Source organism: Galleria mellonella, unplaced genomic scaffold, assembly GCF_026898425.1.
Source record: "Galleria mellonella isolate WM207_F2 unplaced genomic scaffold, CSIRO_AGI_GalMel_v1 utg36, whole genome shotgun sequence".
Lineage (NCBI taxonomy): Eukaryota > Metazoa > Arthropoda > Insecta > Lepidoptera > Pyralidae > Galleria > Galleria mellonella.
In genome coordinates, this window is record NW_026442086.1 from 2308707 (window position 1) to 2331433 (window position 22727).

General features: G+C 30.6%; 1 protein-coding gene across 5 annotated transcripts in view; it reads right to left on the bottom strand.

Moving 5' to 3' along the window:
* LOC113520493 (uncharacterized) overlaps window positions 1-22727 on the bottom strand; it is a 65094-nt gene that overhangs the window by 37238 nt on the left and 5129 nt on the right. Inside the window, exon 2 of one of the 5 annotated variants that reach the window (XM_026905833.3) lies at window positions 10868-10976. The exons of 2 other annotated variants lie outside the window; for them this stretch is intronic. In XM_026905833.3, coding sequence (XP_026761634.1) covers window positions 10868-10946 — 79 coding nt within the window. In that variant the 5' untranslated portion in view covers window positions 10947-10976. Of the gene's footprint in view, window positions 1-4974; window positions 5349-10867; window positions 10977-16655; window positions 16911-22727 lie in introns of those variants that run through there. 2 more of the 5 variants (XM_026905832.3, XM_026905835.3) reach the window with 2 other exon arrangements.

The window sequence follows — 22727 nt, forward strand, 5'->3', positions numbered from 1 at the left end:
TACTGGATCGATTTAGCTATTTTTTTTAATAAAATATTCGTAATAGTCTGAGTTAAATTTAAATGGTAGTCTCTAAGCATTTAAAATTAAGTGTATCCACCTACATATATAGACACGACGATTAGCAATATCAAGGCTGCATATGTATGCCTATAATTGTTATGCAGTATTTAACTGACGCGTATTGATACGCTCAGGTTTTAAATTAAGAATACAAATAGGTCTGATATACAAAGAAGACCAAATAATAAAGTAGAAGCAGTTCGATTATATTAGTGAATTGCTAAAATAACGAAAGACGTATTTCTCAAGAAATAATCAAAACAAGCTGATGCAAAGCACGTTCTGCGAGGCGACGCGACTGATGGTGTTGTACGCTTAAAACGTGCAAATTACCATGTATTACCACTGTTATATTACCGCACACCACCAGTGGAGCTGGTAAACAATGTGAACCCTTGCAAGTTGCTGGCTTGCCGCAAACTTACACGAAGATTAGCTTCGGAAAATAATTAACATACATGTTACGTGACTGACCGACATTCTGACAAAGGAAAAGCCTTCGTTAAAGTATTTTCCTTTCGCTTACAATATGCAAATTACTTGCAATATCTTGAAAGACAAATAACTTCTTTCTAAGGATAGACCTGTTTTAGTAGACACTTTATTTCATTTTTAGAGTTCTTTAGAAATATTTGTGAATATTAGAACCTTAAAAGTACTATTTGAAATAATAAATAATGATTAAAGGGAACGAAAATAATAAAGGTTTTTATTTGTTAACGTTAATTGGAATTGGGCATATAAAGAGATTAAAATATAAATAATTTAAATAACGTTGATAAAAAAAAAATATTATATTTTAGTGGGCGTACATGTGACCTTTAGTTTATACTTCCAAAGATTGTTCTCAATTAGTTCGATTAAACCTGTCTAGATTATGATCTCAGACAATTAGAATCTCAGGAAGGAAGGTTAATTGGGTCGTGATAACTGAGGTTTTAATTGAATTGCAAAGCATATAGCATAACCAAACTACAGTCTAGCGTAAAGACAATGTAACTATGGTAAACGAACTTGGGGTCACCAGAGCGAAAAATGGAATGCGTAGGGTAGCGAGCCAGAACGGACGATATAAGAATAACGTTTTTCTGTTACTTCGTAACCTTACTGAGGTTGCATTTTAAAGTATCAAAATAGATTTTTTTATTATTATTTCAGCCCTTAACTATTCACTGCTGAACATAAGCCTTCCCTATAAGAGGACACCAGTTTTGCCAGTAGTTGCCACGCTTGGTAGGCGGGTTGGCAACCACAGTTAGGCTTTTATAGATGTTTTAAGAGGGACGCTACTGCCTATCCCCCCACCACAAGCTCCCTTAGTTGCCTCTTACGATACCCACGAAAAAGGAAGGGGTGGCCCATTTTATATCGGGACCGACACGGTAATAGGACAAATATAACAAATAGGAATTAAAATGTAGTAAATACGTATTGCATTACGTCTTGATAGTAATACCAACACATTATGTAGCACATGTCAGCTACATATATAATATGCATAAGAAAGACTATTATCAGAGCATTAAATTAAAATTCTTTACTAAAGTATCAATAACAATAAACACTTACGCAATAAGGAGAATTATCTGTCACCACTACGTCCATTGAAAAAATTCGGTAATTCAGTTTTAAGAAATTGTGTATAAGGTGTTATAACAAATTGCCAAAATTTATCGTGGACTTACCAGAAAGAAATTTAAAAGCTGTCATAAAGAATCTTTGGGAAAGCCTACCACAGGATAGAAGAATATATTAATAACAAAAATACTTGGTAAAATAAAATACTAATTAGACTGAATTTCTATGAGTGCAGATTACTTGCTATCATTATTTATTATGAAAACAATGACATTTCTGTTATTTTAATAATTAGTAATTCTTTTAAATTGACATAAATTGTTTTGAATTATTTATGATTTTTTATTTTGCAATGAATAATCATTGAAGTACGACTTATTGCCACATTTAATTTCATATCGATGTTTTGTCGTAGTCGGATATTTTAAAGCAAGTCATATTCACTATAATGCTCAAACTGGTGGCTGCGTGGAAAACCGGGTCGTTGGGCTCTCTATAATACGGTTGAACACAACGATGGTTGTCATATCGGTCATACTAGTGAATGGATGCTTCTTGTAGGGTCTGTTTAAAAATACTGCGATTGATTGTAGTTTTTATCAATATGAAGTTTATGACAGTCTTTGTTTCATATGCATGCCATTCCCATTTTTCATTTTAAAACTTGAATAAAAGAAATATATTTATATATTTATTGGCGTATTTAAAATTATTTTCCAGTGGGTCTTTTTTTTAATGTATGGAATGGTAACCGCCTTCACTATTGGTCAATCGGCCCATTGTCAAGAATTCGACAAGAACTAACCATAATGATTTCCAAGGAAAACTGTGTGTGGAGATCGACCTGACAGGGTATATTGCTAGCACTGGGGCTGTTTGAACTCATTATTAACAAACCCTTTCCAAGGGGTCTTGGCCCTTTATAAAAACGCATACATATGTACTTTCAGACATATCTTTAGAGAGCTAGGATGAGCATCAGGTAATTATAGGGTGGGTACAAAAATCTCCCTTAAATAAGCTTATGCATCAGGAGTATCATTTTTTTTTAATGTTTGTTATATTTATTTATTTTATTTTTAACACTTTATTGCACCAACATAACATGATTTGTTTATCATCATCAACATCATTAAAGGTTTTATTTTTGTTAATATTATGTTGACGACTATATTGCAGTCAAGTATATAAATAATCTTTTTGAATAGTGGCCATGAATTTTAGCGTGACGGTGATACGTTCTCTTTCTGATACTAGACCTAAGCGGTTAAAAAAAATCAAAATTAAATATATATATTATTAGCAACTTGCCCCGGCTTCGTTTGCGTAGTCAAGGACTGTGATGAGATTGTTTATCATACAATTTGGAACGGAAATGAAAGAACACACATTAAATAAGTGGTGATTCAGTTCACTGAAATAGTAGTAATATAATATATAAAGCTAATAATATAACCTATAAATATGAATTTAATTGTAAATATGAAAACCTATTACTTTTAACTAGAAACAATTTTTTCTAATAGGTATTTAAAAAAATCTTTCTTTATATTTTTATAAGTTGTATAAAAGATAGTAGTCCAACAAGACATAAAATCAACCCTATAGAGAAAGAATTTCTAAAACTTGTACTATGCTTTGAAAAATATTTTCTTAAAGATATTTCTTATTTAAAAATCTTAGTTATTAATTGTTGAGAAAATTTACTTTTCGGCAAATCGATCACAAAGTTTTTAAAACCATATGTTTCAACTATTCGTGCCAATAGCGTTCTCAGTGTGTTTTCCGAATTTCTAAACTACTTTTTTCAATTTTCTTTTTTATATTTTTGCCTAGACAACTTATCCTATTTTTACCAGTTTTATACATATGTTATTACCGGTTTTATATATTTACTATTTCTAAAGTTTTAATTGGCGCGTAGGTATTCATAAATAGGCATATGTTCATATTTTTTGCATGTATGTATTGAGGCGTCAAAAAGACCTTTCAGTTGCAATTTGCGTACTAGTAAACCTTGTGTTATTTGTATAATAATTCCGTTATTGTCAACGATAATTTTGATTTGTTAAAGTATCCACTCGTACTTACAAGTAGAGATAATGTTTATGTTGCAGTGAGTTTAGTACATAATCCAGTGATCATTAGTAAATTAGTACATAAGTAGTACTTATATCTAATATTTAAAGCTCTTGCATCTTTAAGTATTCTCCCTTTCTAACTAAAATTATCAAAGAACATTATTCTACAAGTAATGTGTGCCTACATTTATTTTATACGGCATTTTGCTACCTACTACTATTTAAATATCAACCAATAAATACACCTCAATAGATGCAGTTTTTCGTCCAGTTGATTAAATAGAAATACCAAGTTAAGAGTTGATAGTGTAGGTATATTTTTATTTATTAAGACCTACTTAATATCTAGCTAGCTACCTAGCTAAAGTTATAATTATCATTGAAGTTAATTTTATACGCAGTGAGTGTGTCTATACGTATTTAGGTAGCCGTATTACATGTGAATGTATGATACCAATGTATTATATCTCAATAAATGAAGTTCTTCAACTAATAGGTAATTGTGGTTGGATATAAAGAGTTAAATAGGTGATTTACGAGGAGGCATTTTTTTAGCTTTTAAATACTACCTAATTGGAAATAGCTTATCTTTTATATATGTTTATGCTTTTCAACAAGTTCAAACTGACAAATTAATATTTAATATAAAAATATATAAATGATTATATTTAAAGTATTTATTTATTATTGCAAAACATTAAATATAATAATTTATATATTTTAATATATATTCATATAAATAATACGTCAATAAAGTTTAAACCGCCAATCAAGTTAATTTGTTTATAAATAGTGTCTATTGCTAATATTTATTTTTATATTTGAAAATATTTAAAATGCGTACCTCTACATTTGGATATCATGAATTATTAAATGCTTGAATCCCATCGGATCGAGTTGTCAGAAAGTATTTTTCAATCTTTTATTAGTTTATTTTTGTTTTGCTGTACAGCATCAATTTTATTTAAATATCAACCTATTTATACTTTAGAAGATTCTTCAATTATTTGGTTGAGTAGAAATTTTAATTATGAATTAAAGAGTTGTCGGTACATACATGTAGATACGGTCACGTGCAATAATATGTAAATTGTAAACACTTCAATATGTATTTTTTTTTTCACTGAGGTTCCCAATGAAATCATAAACATTTATAGTGACAGAGTTACGTAGTAGTTTCTATTATTTATTACCTTTTTTAACAAGACTTACACATTTACAATTAAAATATATAATACCACGAAGATCTTACCTGCTCCGCAAGAGTTCCTACAGAAATCGTAGAATTTACTGCACGAACACATCTCGGACGGGCGTCACCACGCACTAGTGCCAATGTATTTTTAAACTTCACTTGTACAGTTTCGCAATCCTTCAGCTGAAGCGCATACGATTCAGTCGGTATTGATAACCGTGAAAAAGTTTAAACGCTAACGAGTAAACAGACGTACACATGTCAATAACGGCTCAGAGACAGACGGCAGTTTCTGTACTGTTCAACCGTAGAAAGCGGGTACGCATTACCGGACGCGGGAGGCTCGTCATCGTATTCGTCACGCGGTCGCATGTGCAGCGCGGTCAGACGGAGCGGCACAGCGTCCAACCGATCCGAACGCCCTCCTGCGACTGCCGCGGGAAACGACGCCCGACCCCACCAGCACCAGCCGTGATACGGATACGGATATAATAAACCCTGAGGGAAATGGACAGATTTTGCCACTGAACGGCGACTGGTATCTTTGATCGACAATGATAACGCTGATGGATTTTACGATCATTTATGGAAGGTGAGAGGAAATAAAACCATATTTCCTAATAACCATATTTATGGTAAGCTAGAAGTCGTCTAATGCTTTTTCAATCGGTAAGTAGTAATGTGGTTTTTGATAGCAGAGTTCATGAGGGTATGTGAAACACAAGAAACAAAGGAATAATAATTATATTAAATATCATATTAAAGTACATAACAGGATTTTTCCCAAACTGTCGTACAAAAGAGTTCAACGATCTGATTTTTTGTTAAAATATAATCAGAAAATAATAATTATCGGCACAAAAAGGACGAAAGGGATATAGTATGGATAATTTTATCTTTAAGATAATAGATACTTACCCAAGAAACATATTGTGGTATTTAGAAATTAAATAGGATATAGCTTTAACAATATATTTATTATATTTCAACTCCTTAAATTTTGATCATAAACATTTTATTTCTACATATTTTAGATCTATTGAAATGTACAGTAAAAATATATGAAGTAAAAAAGTAAAAGAATTAAACCATAGATGCACTGTATTAATATAAATAAATGAAAATTAAATTAACTTTATGAAATTACAGGGTACAGAGTATAGCAAGACCCTTCATGAGTTGCCATTCATGGAAATTCATGATTCCCTATCATACTCGTAGTGTTTAACCAGAGGGACTTTATACAATGTTGATTGAATGCCGCCAGAGATTCATGCTTGCCTTATAGTTGTATGTTTTTGAGGAATGGGGTATTTATTGTAGTTACTTACTATGAAAATTCATTTTAGTCCTCATCATAAGCATGGGGGGTACCGTGGGTGTGACTGTGTGTTTTGTGATGTCAATATTATCTTGTTTATATATAAAGATCATCTTTAACTATTTACATTAGGATAGCTGCCGTCAGCTTGTTTGTTGTTCTAATTCGTATAAAAAGGCGTTTTTATATTTTATGAATAATAAAAAAGTATCTACAATTAACTATCGATTTCCCTTCAAATACGAATAGGTATAATAAAATTGTGTATCTATTAGGTAGCACTGTGCTATCTACATCTAGAAAAACGCCCCAAAACATTTTCAGGTAATTGTTTGATGATACGTTTAATCATACTACAAATTATTAAATTAAAATGTTCAATCTCTGGTCAAAGTGTACAAAAGTCTGCATAATTTGTAAAAGTTGAGGATGAAATATAGAAACCAAGCAATAGACTGAAAGTATGTATTTAGAAAGAAAGATACAGAGATAGTGAGTAACACATAAAAAACAGAAAGAATTGACAGATATTAGAAACAATGAAATTTAAATTATAGAAAAAGAAATATTTAAAAAAAGGTCGCATTGTGGACATGATCAATACAGTAGTTAAGTTAATATAAATGAATAAAACGACGATTTGTACAATAAAAGACATAAATTGTAAGATTAATACATTTTTAAGCCGACCACTTCAAAAAAGATAGGCTGTTTTTGTCGAACAAATTGTATGGAGACGTTCTATCTAGACGTTATTAGTTGACCAGTAGTAAATATATCTGTAACTAGCAGCCAAGAGATCAACATGTTTTCCAACACCGGATAATCATGTTATTGTATATAACAGGTCAAATAACAGGTTGGACAACATGAAAAATTTGCCTTATAGATTGTACATGCATGCATTAAATACGAAGGTCAGATCTCATAAAGCAATCGGGAAGTTGTATTTACGACGTAGGCGTTCGCAACTATTAATGTTTGTCAAACCACTGTGTAATAAATTATAAATTAAAATAGTAACTATCATACATACATATTTTTTATACGAATCGATAAATAAGTCGTCGGCCCATCTTATAGAAAGTAATAACCATTGCTGATAAGTATATACAATGTACATAATACATATAATACACACATGGCTGTAAAATAATTGGGTACAGACAGAAAGACATGATACCTTTTCTTCAAGAATGGAAATGCATGAAAAGTATCATAGTATGAAGAGCATCATAAAGTATTATGTAGTATTGTTTATTAATTACATTATTGTTGATCTTTAAAGTTGATTGGTTCAATAATTAAACATTTATTTTATATATCTTAAGTTTACTGAAGATACATATACCGAAAATAATATTTTTTATACAACTTAGAATGGCAAATAAGCTGACGGCCCACGTGATGAAAAATGGTAACCGTCGCCTATAGACATGAGCAGTATCATGGACATAACAGACTATACTGTTTCGCCCATGATACCCCTCATGCGTTTCCATTCCTGAGGACTCAGGTGTTATTCCTCTGTACCCTGTAAATTCACACCATATCCCACCCTTCAAACCGAAGCCAAGCAAACATAACTGCTTTACGGTTGAAACACGAATGGAACAAAGGTACCCAAGCAAACGACTTTTGTACAAAGTCTCCCTCTGATTTTTATGTTATAGTTAGTATATTATAACATATATAAATCATTATTATCCTATTTCTGGTAAGGACACAAGCTTCTCTTCATTACAAGGAGATATCAGCCTACTATTACCATGACGATCAATCAGCTTAGTATATGTTTTTATTCTGAGTATTGTTTTGTAGTGGTATATTTCGCATTTCTTAGTCACCTGTTGTAACAGCCTAACAATGAATAGCAGTGGGTGACAAATTGTCGTCTTACTTCGTCATCTTATGTACATTGGACACAACAATAACAAACCTCGAATCATAACGCTATCTGGGACATTTCTACTTCTTCTAATCGAATAAAGGCCAGAAAACACAATGATATCAACATTGTCACTGTAATGATATAACTATAATTAGCCAAGTTCTATTTATGGATTTAATTATATTTTTTTTATAGTTTATGAAGCGCTGTGATGTAACGTCAAAAAAAAAGCAATAATATTTAATGTGAGTAAAAGCAATAATACTTAGAGACAGATGTAATTACTATTGAATAATTATCTTCCCTTTATTCAATATTATCATGCAATACCATTCAAATGGTAAATAAATTATTTAAAATTGAATTACTTGTGTTTTATATGTGCCTTGATGGTTCTCTTTAACGTAGGGTAATAGAAAAAGAAAATAATTACGTTACATAGTACGTTGCATTTAGTCAAATCTCGGTTCGATTCTCGATCAATTTAGGAGACCAACTAACGAGTATATCAAAGAAAAGGGCTATATCTAGTGGTAAAATATCCTTAGCATTGTTGAGAATATAGAAGTAGTAAGAAGTAGAATGTATCAATTTTTTCTTAAATAAAATACAACCTCAGTTACTCGTTGATAACTTTTATTACTTAAAATATTGTTTTAAATCAATAAAGTACACAGTCGAATTGTCAGTTTTTGAAAATACTTGAGCGATTATCGGTACACATAGTAATATTGACAAAATTTAAGTAATATAATTTCTTTAATTATCTTTAACAAAGAAAAATCTATTTGTACTTCATTGGTTGAGTATAACCGCGAGTTACAGCTACTATGTAGTATATTAAAGTGAATAATGGGAACTAGTTCCAAAGCTACTTGAAAGTTTGACCTCTACCTACTCGTGCTTATATTTTAAAGTAAATGTTTTTATAATATGTAAGTAAATTTAGTAAGTCGATAAATTTTCAACAAAGTAACATTCGTGTCTGTTGATGACGGTTGCCACTGTCTGCCAGGTGGGCTGGTGCCTTGTTTACCTTTCCCAGAAATTATAAATAAAACCAGTCAACTGTAAGTCAGTCTCGCACATGGAGGGTTCTATGTTTTTATTTTGATAAATTTTATGTAATACTGATATTTATTTTCTTAAAATAATTATAATATTTGATTTTTGATCACAAGTTACAACCTATAAATTGGTTTTCTGTGTGTGTGTGTGTTACTTATAAATAATATATGGATATTATATAACTAGTCTGGCCATAAATACTGTTACATAAAACACTTTTCTTATTTTCAACTTTTTAATTATTTTGAATTTGGAGCACGTTTATTATTTTAAAAACTTCTTTTGATTTCGCGCCATATCACATATTTTTTTTGAGTTCAATATTTAATTACAATATAGAATGGGGTGTTAAAAAAAATAGTATTGCAGTGATCGTCTTGCACAAAGTGGGTATGAAGCAGTCGGTCATATTCCAGACACTTCAAAAGCCTAGTATTAGCCGTATGTTCGTATATTGTACTATCAACAAAAATAACAACACTTCCTCTGTCGAAGACCAGAAAAGATCAGGGTGACCGCGTGCTGTAAGAATTACAAAGACTGTTAATGCAAATAAAGTCAGAATTAGTTGAAACCCCGTTAGAAAGCAAAAACTCTTATTACGACAAATGAAGATTCCCGCTACGACTGGACCAAATGAATATAAGCACGGTGCTTATCGTTGATATACAAGACATGCCCTACATCAATCTTTAAAGGGCATAGAAATATCCCAGTATATTGTGGGATACGTATAAAAATATACGTATCCCAGTATACTACATACATTATTAAAGAGGTCGAGATATGATTTTAACTTTAGTACTTCTACATAATTTTGTTTTGTTCAATACGCCCGTATAATAAAAGTCCATAACATAATATTATAGATTAAAATATTGTCAAGACCACCTTAACTCGAGTAGCGATAACCTATCGATACACAGTTCATTGTCGTCACGGTATAATCGCTTGTGTTATGAGTACTTTATAATCGACCATTCGACGCGACGCGACGCCTAGAAAGTAGGAAACAGCCTTGATAATATTACTCGAGTTATTAATCATCTGATAAGAGAATTGAAATTGTTATATGTGTTCACGATAATTATAAATTATATAACAATTGTGTATGCCTACCAAATTTTACCTACGAATTTACAAGAGGTTAAAGGAAGATTTATACCTACAGCTAAATAATAATAATACTTAGATAATCGCATAATTCAATACATTCATTGGATGTAACAATCCATTAAATATTTCTATTCGGACATTAATTATATTAAAAACTTACATTGGCTTTTTTCTATCGAAAGTTGCTTGATTAAATAGACTATTTTATATCTTCAATTGAGTTCGAATCTATAATTTCTATATATATATATATATATATATATATATATATATATATATATATATATATATATATATATACATACATATAAAACGTAGTTACGTATCGCATAAAAACAAGGCCACTATGACCAAAAACCTCATTATTTGTGTTATAATAAAAAAAATGTCTATGTTTTTTAATTGATCAACAGTAGAGATGCGTGCTTGTAAATATTTATATATTGTAACCATCACTTTTGTTTAACTCTGACTACAAAAGGTACTAAGGCCTACTAGTGAAGTAATAAGTGTACGTGTGTGCGACGTTACCCTTAACATTAGGGAGCACTTACCTAACTGACACGCGTACGAGTGCGGAGTGAACGACCCCTCGACTCTATAGCTCACAGAGTCACCTCTTAATCTGTACATCTCTAACGTATTCAGTGATATTTCACTTACCTGTAAAAAATAATAAGTGAATGTTACAAAAAGAAAATAATAAAGGTGGATATTGTATTAAAAAGGATTTGTTAAACTAATTTATAACTGTATAGATATATAGTAGTAATATTAAGCAGACTATAATGATAGTCTGCTTCAATCGCATTCAATAGAACTTATCGAACATGTAAAACAGTAGTACAAATTAAAAAAAAAAACAATCTATGCTTGTCCTATACGGATTTTAATAAAATTTGATACAAGGATAGGTTATATCCTATCTTAGAACACACGATTCTTTTTTTACGCGGACAAAGCTGCAGAAAATAACTAGTATTTAATAAGTTTACCTGTCTACCTAACTTCATCAATAGCAGACTTAATATAACTACAATAAATAATTTTAAACTTTTCCGTAGCGTACACATATTTAAATATACTAACAGGACTTAAAGCGATAAAAAAAAAAAAATTTAGGTAAACAGTACCTATACACCTGCTTTGCCAATTGAACTTTGGTTCAGCGTCAGCTTTAAAGAAGCAGGTATAAATAATAGTGTATATAAAATAGATAAAATTATTCTGGAAAGACTTTAATAGGCGAAACAAGGTTGCTCTCTGGACTCTTTGTCTGCCTTGGAACAGCTTTAATAAGTGTCAATACTTAAATAAGTTTGCCTACGTGTAAAATTTAATTCATTTAGAATATCATAAATTGTTATATTGTAACATAGGAAACCGAATAAAACAGAAAAGAAATAACTGCAATATAATAGTCAAAAGAGTGCGTAATATATTTTCTTAAAATTCACAATTACTACGACGTTGCTAGCTCATGTAAATATTGACAAAAAAATCCTTACAAATTTTGTGTAATAGACTTATTTAGCGGTAGGTTATTGTGTTAGTTGTACCTGTGGTTGTACTATTATTTACGTATAGTTACACCAGGCTACGCATGATGGAAAACTTAACATGTTAAATGGATGAATGATGGATGCGCAATATAGTCCTTTTCACCTATATTCTAAGCACTATTAGGCATTTGGCAAAATATTTATGTCACATAGAATTAACTGTAATATAATGAGTTATAATTTATAATAAATGAACTATAAATTGCACCCATGTGAAGCCGGAGCTAGTCTCTAGTTAGAAATAAATCATAATAAATAAATAATTAATATAAATTTTCTGTAAATACGCAAAAGGACTTAATGAGATAATATGATAAATATACATATAAAAATTGATTGTGTTTAAAAATATTTAACTTTAATATTAATTTATCTATAAGTACAATTATAAAGGTATTCCAGTGTTGAGCATAAGCCTCCCCCATAAGAGGCGTTTTGTCAGTAGTTATTGTACCAGTATTTATTGCTTAATAACTTATAATTTCAAAACAAGAGCAACAAAATGTGTTATTATTTTATTACGTGAAATTTATTTTAAAGTAAGTGGGCGTCTTGAAAAAATATATTCACACATTTCAAAAAACAGCTAAACATCTTTATATATTTTTTTTAACTTATTAAGTATACATTAATTATATTTTGTTATTCCCATGACTTTCTAATATCATAATAATGGAATTGTAATTCAATTGTTTCTTCATTGAGAATGAAATGAAAAAAATATAAGGAATGCTGTTTATTTATATTATTTATGGTTCTATGGGAATGATGTGCTCGATAGGCCTAGTGACACTATTCAATACATGAACCCATAGAATATTTCTAAATTGAAAATTTTTGTCATGCCAAATTTAATATATCGAAATGCTAATGTAACATTATTTTAATAATTGATTAACCTAAATGGTCCACTTTTCTTGCCTGTATCCGTACCACAACTCTTAGTATGATACTACATTCAGGGTCTCATTACTAAATTTTTCGATAAATTTATTTTTAGTATAAATCTGAATATTTTAGTTTGCATAGCTTAACTTAGCTCGCATAATATGATATGTCTTCGGTTTACTTACCTCTCAGTGTAACTACGCTAAATTCACATGGATAACACCGCGGTTTATATCTAGTATACTAGAATATAATATACAGTTATATCATATATTGTATATTACAGTATATATTATATATTCTTAACAATATATATATATATATATATATATATATATATATATATATATATATATATATATATATATATATATATATATGTATAATAATATGAGCTATAATATTTTATTTACTAACAAGTCATCTGCACGAAAACCAATTTACTTCGTGCCTAAAAATTTATTGGATAGTATAGAGAATATGGGACCAAACCTTCGACACCAGTCGCCTCAATCAAATTGGATTTACTTTGTTTGCCTAGACGTTTTTCAATTAACAGCACTACCGCTATAGTTGTGACCCAGAAAGGCTCTATCCCATCGCGAGAGACTATTAAAATGTTGGTTTACTACACAGCTTTATACGTGGATACCATAAAAGATATAAAAGGCTTTTTATTATTTCTTTACAAAAGATCCAATATTATATTAGAGGTAGAAATTAAAAAAAGAACTCGAAGGTATATTAGTACAACAGTAGGCTATATAAATAGGATAGATAAATGTTCATTATTATATAGTTTTTATTTCTATATAATTATTAATGCTTTATAATTTATTTACTTGTAAAATAAATTCACTCTCTCGATGAAATAAAAAAGCAGAAGACGAGAAAATTGACCAGTACCATAGATAAGATAAACCAGAGACTGAGAAATTTGGTAATCGCTAGAGGAAGCCTTTTCTATACGTATATAGGTATAACAAATAGGTATAATAAATGAGAAATATTATTATAGTTGCTTTTTAATAGGCCGGCAATACAGCTGCTATGCCTCTAGTGTTGCAGGTGATTACCATCAGGTGAGCCGCATGCTCGTTTGCCCCGTGTTATAAAACATAACGATGACATGATAAAAAATGGTAACCATCTCTTATAACATAAACAGCATCATCAACATTGTAGAATATATGTAACGCCCATAGAACCCCTCATGCTTTTCATAAGAACTATGGTGTTAAGCCTCCATATCCTGTAATTCCACAGTTTAAACATGACTGAGACTATAGTACCTTAGCAGATTATTTTTATAAATAATATATACATACAAAACGATACGCGCACATTTTTTACACCACATGTAATTTTGTATCTTTGTACACCACCATTCACGCAACACTATACACACAAATAATACACACTTTTACACTAATTATTGCCGAACTTCCAGTGATGCGATGTTTCAAATAAGAATCTCCACAGATTTTATTTTATATATATTTTTTTTCTATTTAATTTAACCTACCTTCCAAAACTAAGCGTAATATTGTCTGGTATACAAATTGGGAATCTGTTATTAGCTAATGTATGGTGTAAATATAATATTTTTTCATTGTTCTAGATATAAGCTGTTGATTCCAAATGTAACATTAAAATAAAAAATAAAATAAATATAATATAATTAAAATAAATTTGATATTCGTAATGTTTCATATTTTATATTTTGTTAAAAATAATGATATAGTAAAAAATCATTAGTTGTAAACAAATGAAATTATTGTAAAGCTTATTTATACACTGTTTTTAATCTGTTCCGTATGTACAAAATTGCAATTAATTTTAATATAAAAATTATTATCAAATTGTATCTACAGCAATAAGGGATATTATGATTATTTACAGATAAGAGACTAAAACTAATTTTTTTATACAACTAACCAGTCTTAATAGCCGGCATAATGTAATAGAAAATTATTACCTACTCAAGTATTTGTGATCCATAATTACATGATTCTTACTACAGATAAAATCGTTATGTAATATGTTTATAGTATTACTGTATTAATTTGTCTTATTATATATACACCATTTATAGGATTTTTCATATTTGCATCGAACACAACGGAAGGCTTCCCAAAGTTATTCTAAAATTAGGTGTCCTGCTGACAAATCGATATCATCCCTTTTTGCACTGTCTAGACGGATACTGTCGAGTTCCATCCTATTCATATACCTATCCATAAGTAGTACATTTCCCTAATCAAATTGAATTTAAAAATAAAGAGTCATTTGGTTAATGTACTAAACCAATATAAAAAAATAATTTTAGTACATATGTTTATACATGCATATAATTGTGGACATCAATAATTAATTTCAGCCAAATACTTCACTTATTTATATACAGTGTAAACTCATGTGTATAGGTTTGAAAACCTACATGTATAGGTTTTTTGTATTTTAAAAATTGCAGCTCAGCTAGAGCATTCGTTCTTTTGGTTGTTGTTTTGTTGCCTAATACTTATTTGTCAACAAAATAACTGTCGTTGTAAATATAGGTAAGTATAAAAGGTAGATAATAAAAAATTTAAGAAATGCTTTCTAATTTCTACCTAGCAAAAAATTCCACTGCTGAAAAGTCAAGGTACTGAGCGTTGTGTTATTTTTACGGTATTTAAAATTTTTAAATTTTTTAAATTTTAAAAGTCTTGCTTAAAATCACTTACCCTATAATCGAACACTCGCGAAAAACATGTCATACGTATGAATATATGTTTGCTGATCCTGTAGTAAATGTTTAAAGTCAACTTTTAGATCCATCTGTAGGTAAGTATTTAATTGTCACTATTGCTGCGTAATAAAACAATGCTTATCTATTATAATATCTAGACATGTAAACTCGCGACTTACGTTAGTCTAATTGAGCTTGATAACCTAGATATGATGCACAAACAAAATGTCGCAAAATAAACAAATAGCGACAAAGGAGTTATAATGTGTAATTTATAAATATATTTTTATTTAAAAGTTTGATAAATGTAAATGTAAATAACATTGACAGATTACTCAGAAAAATCCGCAACCTCTACTTAAAATTTACCGCTTTTGATAGATATATATATAAAATAAAACAAAAATACATACTATTGCAATATAAAAATCATACTCTAATATTTATTTGATTATTATTTGGAAAACCATCATCCGAATGGAGTTAGAACTCTCCATTGGCATACCGAGGCCAATGTTCTTGCTAATTAATTTACCACTTTATTATCCCTACTTCGACATTTTTAATTATACAAATATAATAAGAATTTTCATATTTTAATATTGTTTTCTACAATATTTATTCACAACTAATAACTGTGATCTTAAAATTATTTTCATTTAAATATTAATAAAATACAATATTAATATCTAAATATTATTAAACGCTATATACCTAACTATAGGGCTAAAGTATTCACGTAAATAATGATATCAGTATTGCGAGTATAAATGAGTACTATACCTACTAGGTATAATTGTACGTAAGTTATTTATTTATTCTGAATAATATAAATCTGAATATCGGAAAAACGAGAATTTTATATATTAATATATTATAGGATCGCTTTGTTGTTCGTCTGTCTGTCCGTCTGCCAAGATCCGCTCAAGTCCGCAAACACTTAAAGCGTTTATAGAGTACATTTTGACAGTTGCAAGGTAATCAAAACCTATAGGGTATTTTTTGTTGACTTAAAATTATGAAATTTGGCAAGAACCAATATCGTACAACACAAGTAAATTGAAAAATCTAAAAACCGTAAATTGTAGTTACATCACAAAAAATATATTTTATTTTACAATTATTTTTCAATTATAATTTGTCTCTATTGAGGTCTCTCACCGTTTATACGTCTGTCAGATAGGGTGTCCTCCTCGTCCCACCATGGTTGTTCTTGTATTCTAATTGTCACCTGCCGTTCGAAGTTTCCATAATATTGGAACTCCATTCCTTTCTATAATTACAATAGGTGCCTATTAACGTTCACTTTTTGACTGTTTAGACAAATTTTATCATACACTTTCTAGTTTTTGCTACAAAAAACATTGGTAGATCCTACACTAGGCACTGATCTGTCTAATAAACACCACGCTTCGTATAGCGAGTTAAAATGATACTGATTTGTAATTAACTCTCTTCCACCAGACCTAATGAGATAAAGTTGCCGAGTGATATACTAAATAGCACAGGCTATTGTTTACAAAAATATAAGAACTGTCGTTATACCGAGTAAAGTGCAAGCAAATAATAATGTCTATATATTTTCTTTGCAAAGTAACATTTCTTTGAGGCAAAGTGTTTTTTTTTTATAACACAGGGACAAACGAGCATGCGGCTCACTGATGGTAAGTGACTACCGAGTTACCGACGCCTATGATCACCCACAACACCAAAGGCATTGCAGGTGTGCTGTCGACCTTTTAAAAAAGAATATGCTTTTTTCTTGAAGGTTATGATGTCGTATCGGTTAGGAAATACTGTTAAAATAAATAAAATTTGTGTTTCTCTTATGAAGAGTATTTAATAAATACGATCAAAAACTTCAAATTAATATATAGACAGGAGTACTGTCTTGAGATTGGCTACATCTTTAAACATAGAGTGTACAGTATAGGTTTTCTTTTTCACATATTCATATAACTACCGATATATAGTCAGACTGTAGCAAATCATTTATGGCCCCTTCTATTCATCACAAAAATTAAATTAATATTATTAATATAATTATATATGCAACCAATATATCTTTAGACGTCATATCATAAAAGCGAGTCTACCGTCTATTTGTGTTTAAATTAAAGAAAGTCTTGCAATCATTTAAATCGGCTTTATTCATACTGCTCGCGACACGATTGTAAATTGCGCTTATGAATAAAGACTTATCGAGTTCCAAATTAGTCAGGTATCCCCGTATTTAAAACGTGAGTAAAGCCGGTATAAAAATCACAATATAGATTTACAATAGTTATTATTCAACAAAGCCTGTCTTATTAAAATAATAAAAATGAAAGGCGTTTAATATAATATGAAAATCTACAGATATTAACTAAACATTATTATACCGACAAAATAATCTTAGACAGAGTTTTGTTAAACTCTGTTCAGATAATTTTTTTTTTTAATTTTTGTGGTAAGACCGAAGAAAATCTTTATACATACTTCTATAATAACGTCTAACGTCTATTTATTTATAAATAAAAGAAAGACTGTCTTATTAAAAATAAAAAGTAATATTTAAAGTAATTAATTATTACTTTTATTAATGACCAGCTACGACGACTCATCTATTGTATATATACTGGAAGAGATACATTGACTTTATTAGTAAGGATAATATCATTCTATATCTATTTATCTATGTAAGTAATATCTATTTATTGATATATATTTACTTGAAGTTTTCGTGTGGATCAATGTTTGAATTTTAAATTTAAATTCACATTTATTATTACAATTCTCAAAGTGTTTCAAATTGAATTGATATGGAGTAATGACGTGGTAATTAATATATATATGTGAGGGTTATGTGGACACTTAACACGTCGCTCGTTACGCAAAACATGTTAATATAATAATGAACCGAGTTTACATCTATGTAGTGTTTTTTATGCTTCGGTTTCATACTGAATAGTAAAAAAGTATTTGTATATAACAACCTAATAGTAATACTATTAATAATTATATTATATAATTTCTGGGTAATACTTTATTATCCAGGAGTAACGTAACATCACAGAAGATTTTTACGCACACGTTGTCATTTGGTTATTACTTCCCATTTCATTAGATTGATAACATCAGCACATTGGGGGAGGAAGGGGTCTTTAATGGATGGTAATGGAACCCCGCTTGCGCTATCGGTATACACTGGCGGGTCACCAGTCATGAGAGATGAGGATGAAGACACGTCAGCTAGCCCATTGTGACAAATTCAACGATAAATTAGTCAAGATGGTTTGCAGGGGGAACCGTGTGTAGGTCGACCTGGTAAAGTATATTGATAGCAATGAGTACTAACCTTCCCATTACTAACAATCCCTTCCCCCGGAGAGGAAGGGGTTATTAGTAATGCGGGCTACTAGTCCACGTGGTCCCCCCTGGAAACCATTGTGCTCAATTCCAGGTATATTCATCACGATGGGCTATCAGTCACTGGTGCCCCGCCAGCGTTTACGATTAGTACAGGCAGTTACCATTCTATTATCATCCATTAAAAAAAACAGTACATTTGTACTCTCAATTTTATTAAAAGGATTTTAGTGTGCAATTGAAAACGAAATCTATTCTACACCAACGCAACTATTATACTCAACATAATTATAAGTTTTTTTTTTTTTACATAAAAGATGCAGCCTGCGTGCAACAGGTTCATTCATATTTATTTCAAAATTTTATATTATACGGAGTAGACAGGGATACGGCTAAGCAGTAATGATTAAACTTTTTAATCATGGACTTCTTTTGAAATATTAAATATACCGAATTAAAAAAAAAAAAGGATAAAACTGACCCATTTTTACTGGGTCTGTCTTAAAATAGTCCAGTGTTCACGCCAGGATTCGATGGGAAATTCCAGTTATGTGCGAAGATGTATCTAAAATGTATTTATGCGCCTTTTAAAAAAAAAAACAAGTCTTTTTTTTAAATACGCCTATAATGAACTGATGTGTGATTTGCGATGATGGTAGGTAGGTACCTTGTTTTTGTTTTCATTAAAGAGTCTTTTATCTTTGTTTATGCAGTAATTGTTTAACTTATAAACAAGAAATATTTTTAATAGATAGTGACACATAGATAACTTACTCAAGAATTAAAGGTTATTCTCGTCTCAAAGTTTTTTCTTGGTACCTAATAATGAGTTAATTCGATCACTTTTACAACAAAACTGTTCAAATTAATTAATAATTATTATGTATTTAGTTGAAAAGTAAAATTATGTGCATACAATATAATTTCGCCAAGGTTTTGTAAAATTTTTAAGAAAATATTCAGCATTTAATCATATTATTTAATTAAAGATAATAAAAAATAAAAATTTAATAAGCATCATAAATTATTTTTTATTTTAGATTTACTATAATGGAAAATTATATATATTCTCCTAATACTTTTATTCAAGATAATAAAAATGGACGATGTCGTGCTTCGATAAATTAGAAAAAACTCAATTGATTTACTTTAGATTTAAAATAAATGACAGTGTTATTACAAGATTATAGAAACATAATATGTTAGTCAGGAATGGCAACGCATGATACCGTGCGCGTCACAGTATATTTATTCTGTGATATACATCAACATTACTATGGATATGTTCTATCAAGTAAGTCGTCAGCTTGATGCCATTTTTTTATTTAATTGTTGCATAATAAAATTTGTATAAATTATGAGCTTCATGCCTTATGGCATTTTCCACCGTCCAGTTCAATAAGCAAATTCAGCTAAGAAAAACTAGCAAGAAACTCAGTAAACATTATAAGTACGTTTTGATATATTGCACCGACATCACCTTACGTGACCTCCTCTTATCACTAAGATTGAGTTCATTGAACTAATTTCGAGCAACGAAGACAGGTAGGTAAATAAAAAGAAAGTATTTCAATTTCTCCTTCACTGATGATAACAAAATTTTATATCTAATTTAATAAAAAATTGGAAAAAAACTATATATTTAATTTTATTTCGCGAATCTAAGAAGACATTGTATTGACATACAAAAATCATTAAAATATTTAATACAATCTGAAACTAAAACTACTGCAGTACAAAGAGAGCACATCAACCAGCATTAATTTCTAATCAGCTAATAAAGTCTTTTGTTGATTTTTTTGTCACAATCCATGATCTAAAGCCGCGTATTACATTTAGTACACCCAGCGAGAATAAAAAAGATTAAACATGTTAATCATTCCATTGTAAGACGTCACATCCTTCTATTATTATCAGTGTCAGATTTACACATTTACTACCGGTAAACTATTCAAATTTTGTCGTCCCTACCACCCTCTACAGTTCGGTACTTTAGTTCACAATAATGTTATTTAATTTTTTTAACCCGGCATAGATTATATATTAAAAAATAACAATATTATATATATCCGGAGAGAAAAGACCATGTTCTACGCGACTACTACTTATAAGAAGAGTATAAAAAAGAAGAGTTGAAGACCAGGCCTCACCCAAATGAGGGGAGAGCTCAGAGCCAGTAGCCTAGGGGTATTTGCCTTAGGATTTAATGCCAAGGCAAAGGGGTCCGCTCCGAGGAGGCCCCACCTAACCCTTCTAGGAAGGGGGAAAGGGATTGTCAGCAATGGAGTTTGACAGCCCCATTGCTAGCAATATGTCCTATTAGATCAACCTCCACGTGGTTCCCCCTTCGTGGGAACCATCGTGAACAATTCTTGTTGAATTCATCACGATGGACTAACTGACCTGCTTCATCCTCACCTATCATTCTTCATTGGTGCCCCGCCGGTGTATACCGATAGTGCGGGTGAGGGCACTATTCCATTATCACTCATTAAAAAAAACCCTCCTAGGAGGTCGATATGGCCGTGATTGATGATTTTTTTTGTCAAAGAAATTATTAACTTTTGACCTCAAATTTACTGGTACTAAAATCTGCTGCCTTAGGCTCCAGCCTATGCAGCCTGCTGGTAAATCCGCCACTATTAAAAAAACGAAAGTTTGTGAGGATGCATGGATGTATGCTGCACTTTCATGCAAAAACCTACCAAACAGATTTTTTATATTTATTTTTATAAGCTACATGGACAGGTTTAGATACGAGTATATCCTAACTCAATCCTAACTAAGATACTTTATATAATGATAAACGTGGGCGAAGCCGTAGGATATACTCGTGACTAGTAGGACATAAACGTCATTATAATGGGGGATAGTCATATTTACGAAACAATCCATGAAGAGGAGTAACAAATTATTACCATTATGTATCGAGTATAAAGAATAAGCTGGACAGAAAAACTAACGAACGAGAAAGTCCTAAAAAGAGTGAACGAAAAGAGAACATTGGTTGAAATAATAAAGAATAGAAGAGGCAAAATGCTGGGCCACCTTATACGACATGACGATTTTTTTAAGAGCATAGTAGAAGGAAAGATTAGAGCAAAAGAGGAAGAGGAAGACCGAGAATTAACTACATGGGACAGATAAAGGAAACACTAAGCGTCATGTCGTATAGGGAGATAAAGGATATGGCCTGGGATAGAGCTGGCTGGGGGAAGATGCATGAATTAGTTGCACTGACAAGAGGAAACTCTTAAATGAAAAGAAAAGAAGTATCGAGTACCACGCAAATGTAGTCGCGGATGAAGGTATAAAATAATTTATTTTATATTATCTCCACAGTACGTTGAATGGTTACATTATATGGCAGAGATAATAAAAAAAGGTAACAAATGCAGAATAAATTACATACTTTATCTTCTACTATATCGTGGCACAGATGTAAAAGTATCACTGATAAACCATAATTATGTAGTAAAATAAAAATAACTAGCGGCTGTAACCTTTTATATTTTTTTCAATTGGTTAAATTTACATGCACGGTTTAGTTAGACTGATGGGGTTTTTAGTTGGGAATGTTCTGATGAAAATGAGTAAAGTCAATTAACCGTGTGAATGTCGGCTTGATATTGAGATAAATTGCTAGCAATAGCGCCATTACTCTCAGTTCCTAGTAATCCCTTCTCCCGTACACCTGTCATAGCTAGAGACAACTCGACCTTCTAGCATCGCGTAGAGACGATGCATTTTTGCATTTTATATTGCATATATTATAGGGAATGCTAGAGGAATTAGAGGAATTATTCGGATTAATACCAACTGCTGTATTTCGTCACCGTACAATCCGCCACAAGCTAAAGTTCTATCCCGACCATTTGGTTAAAT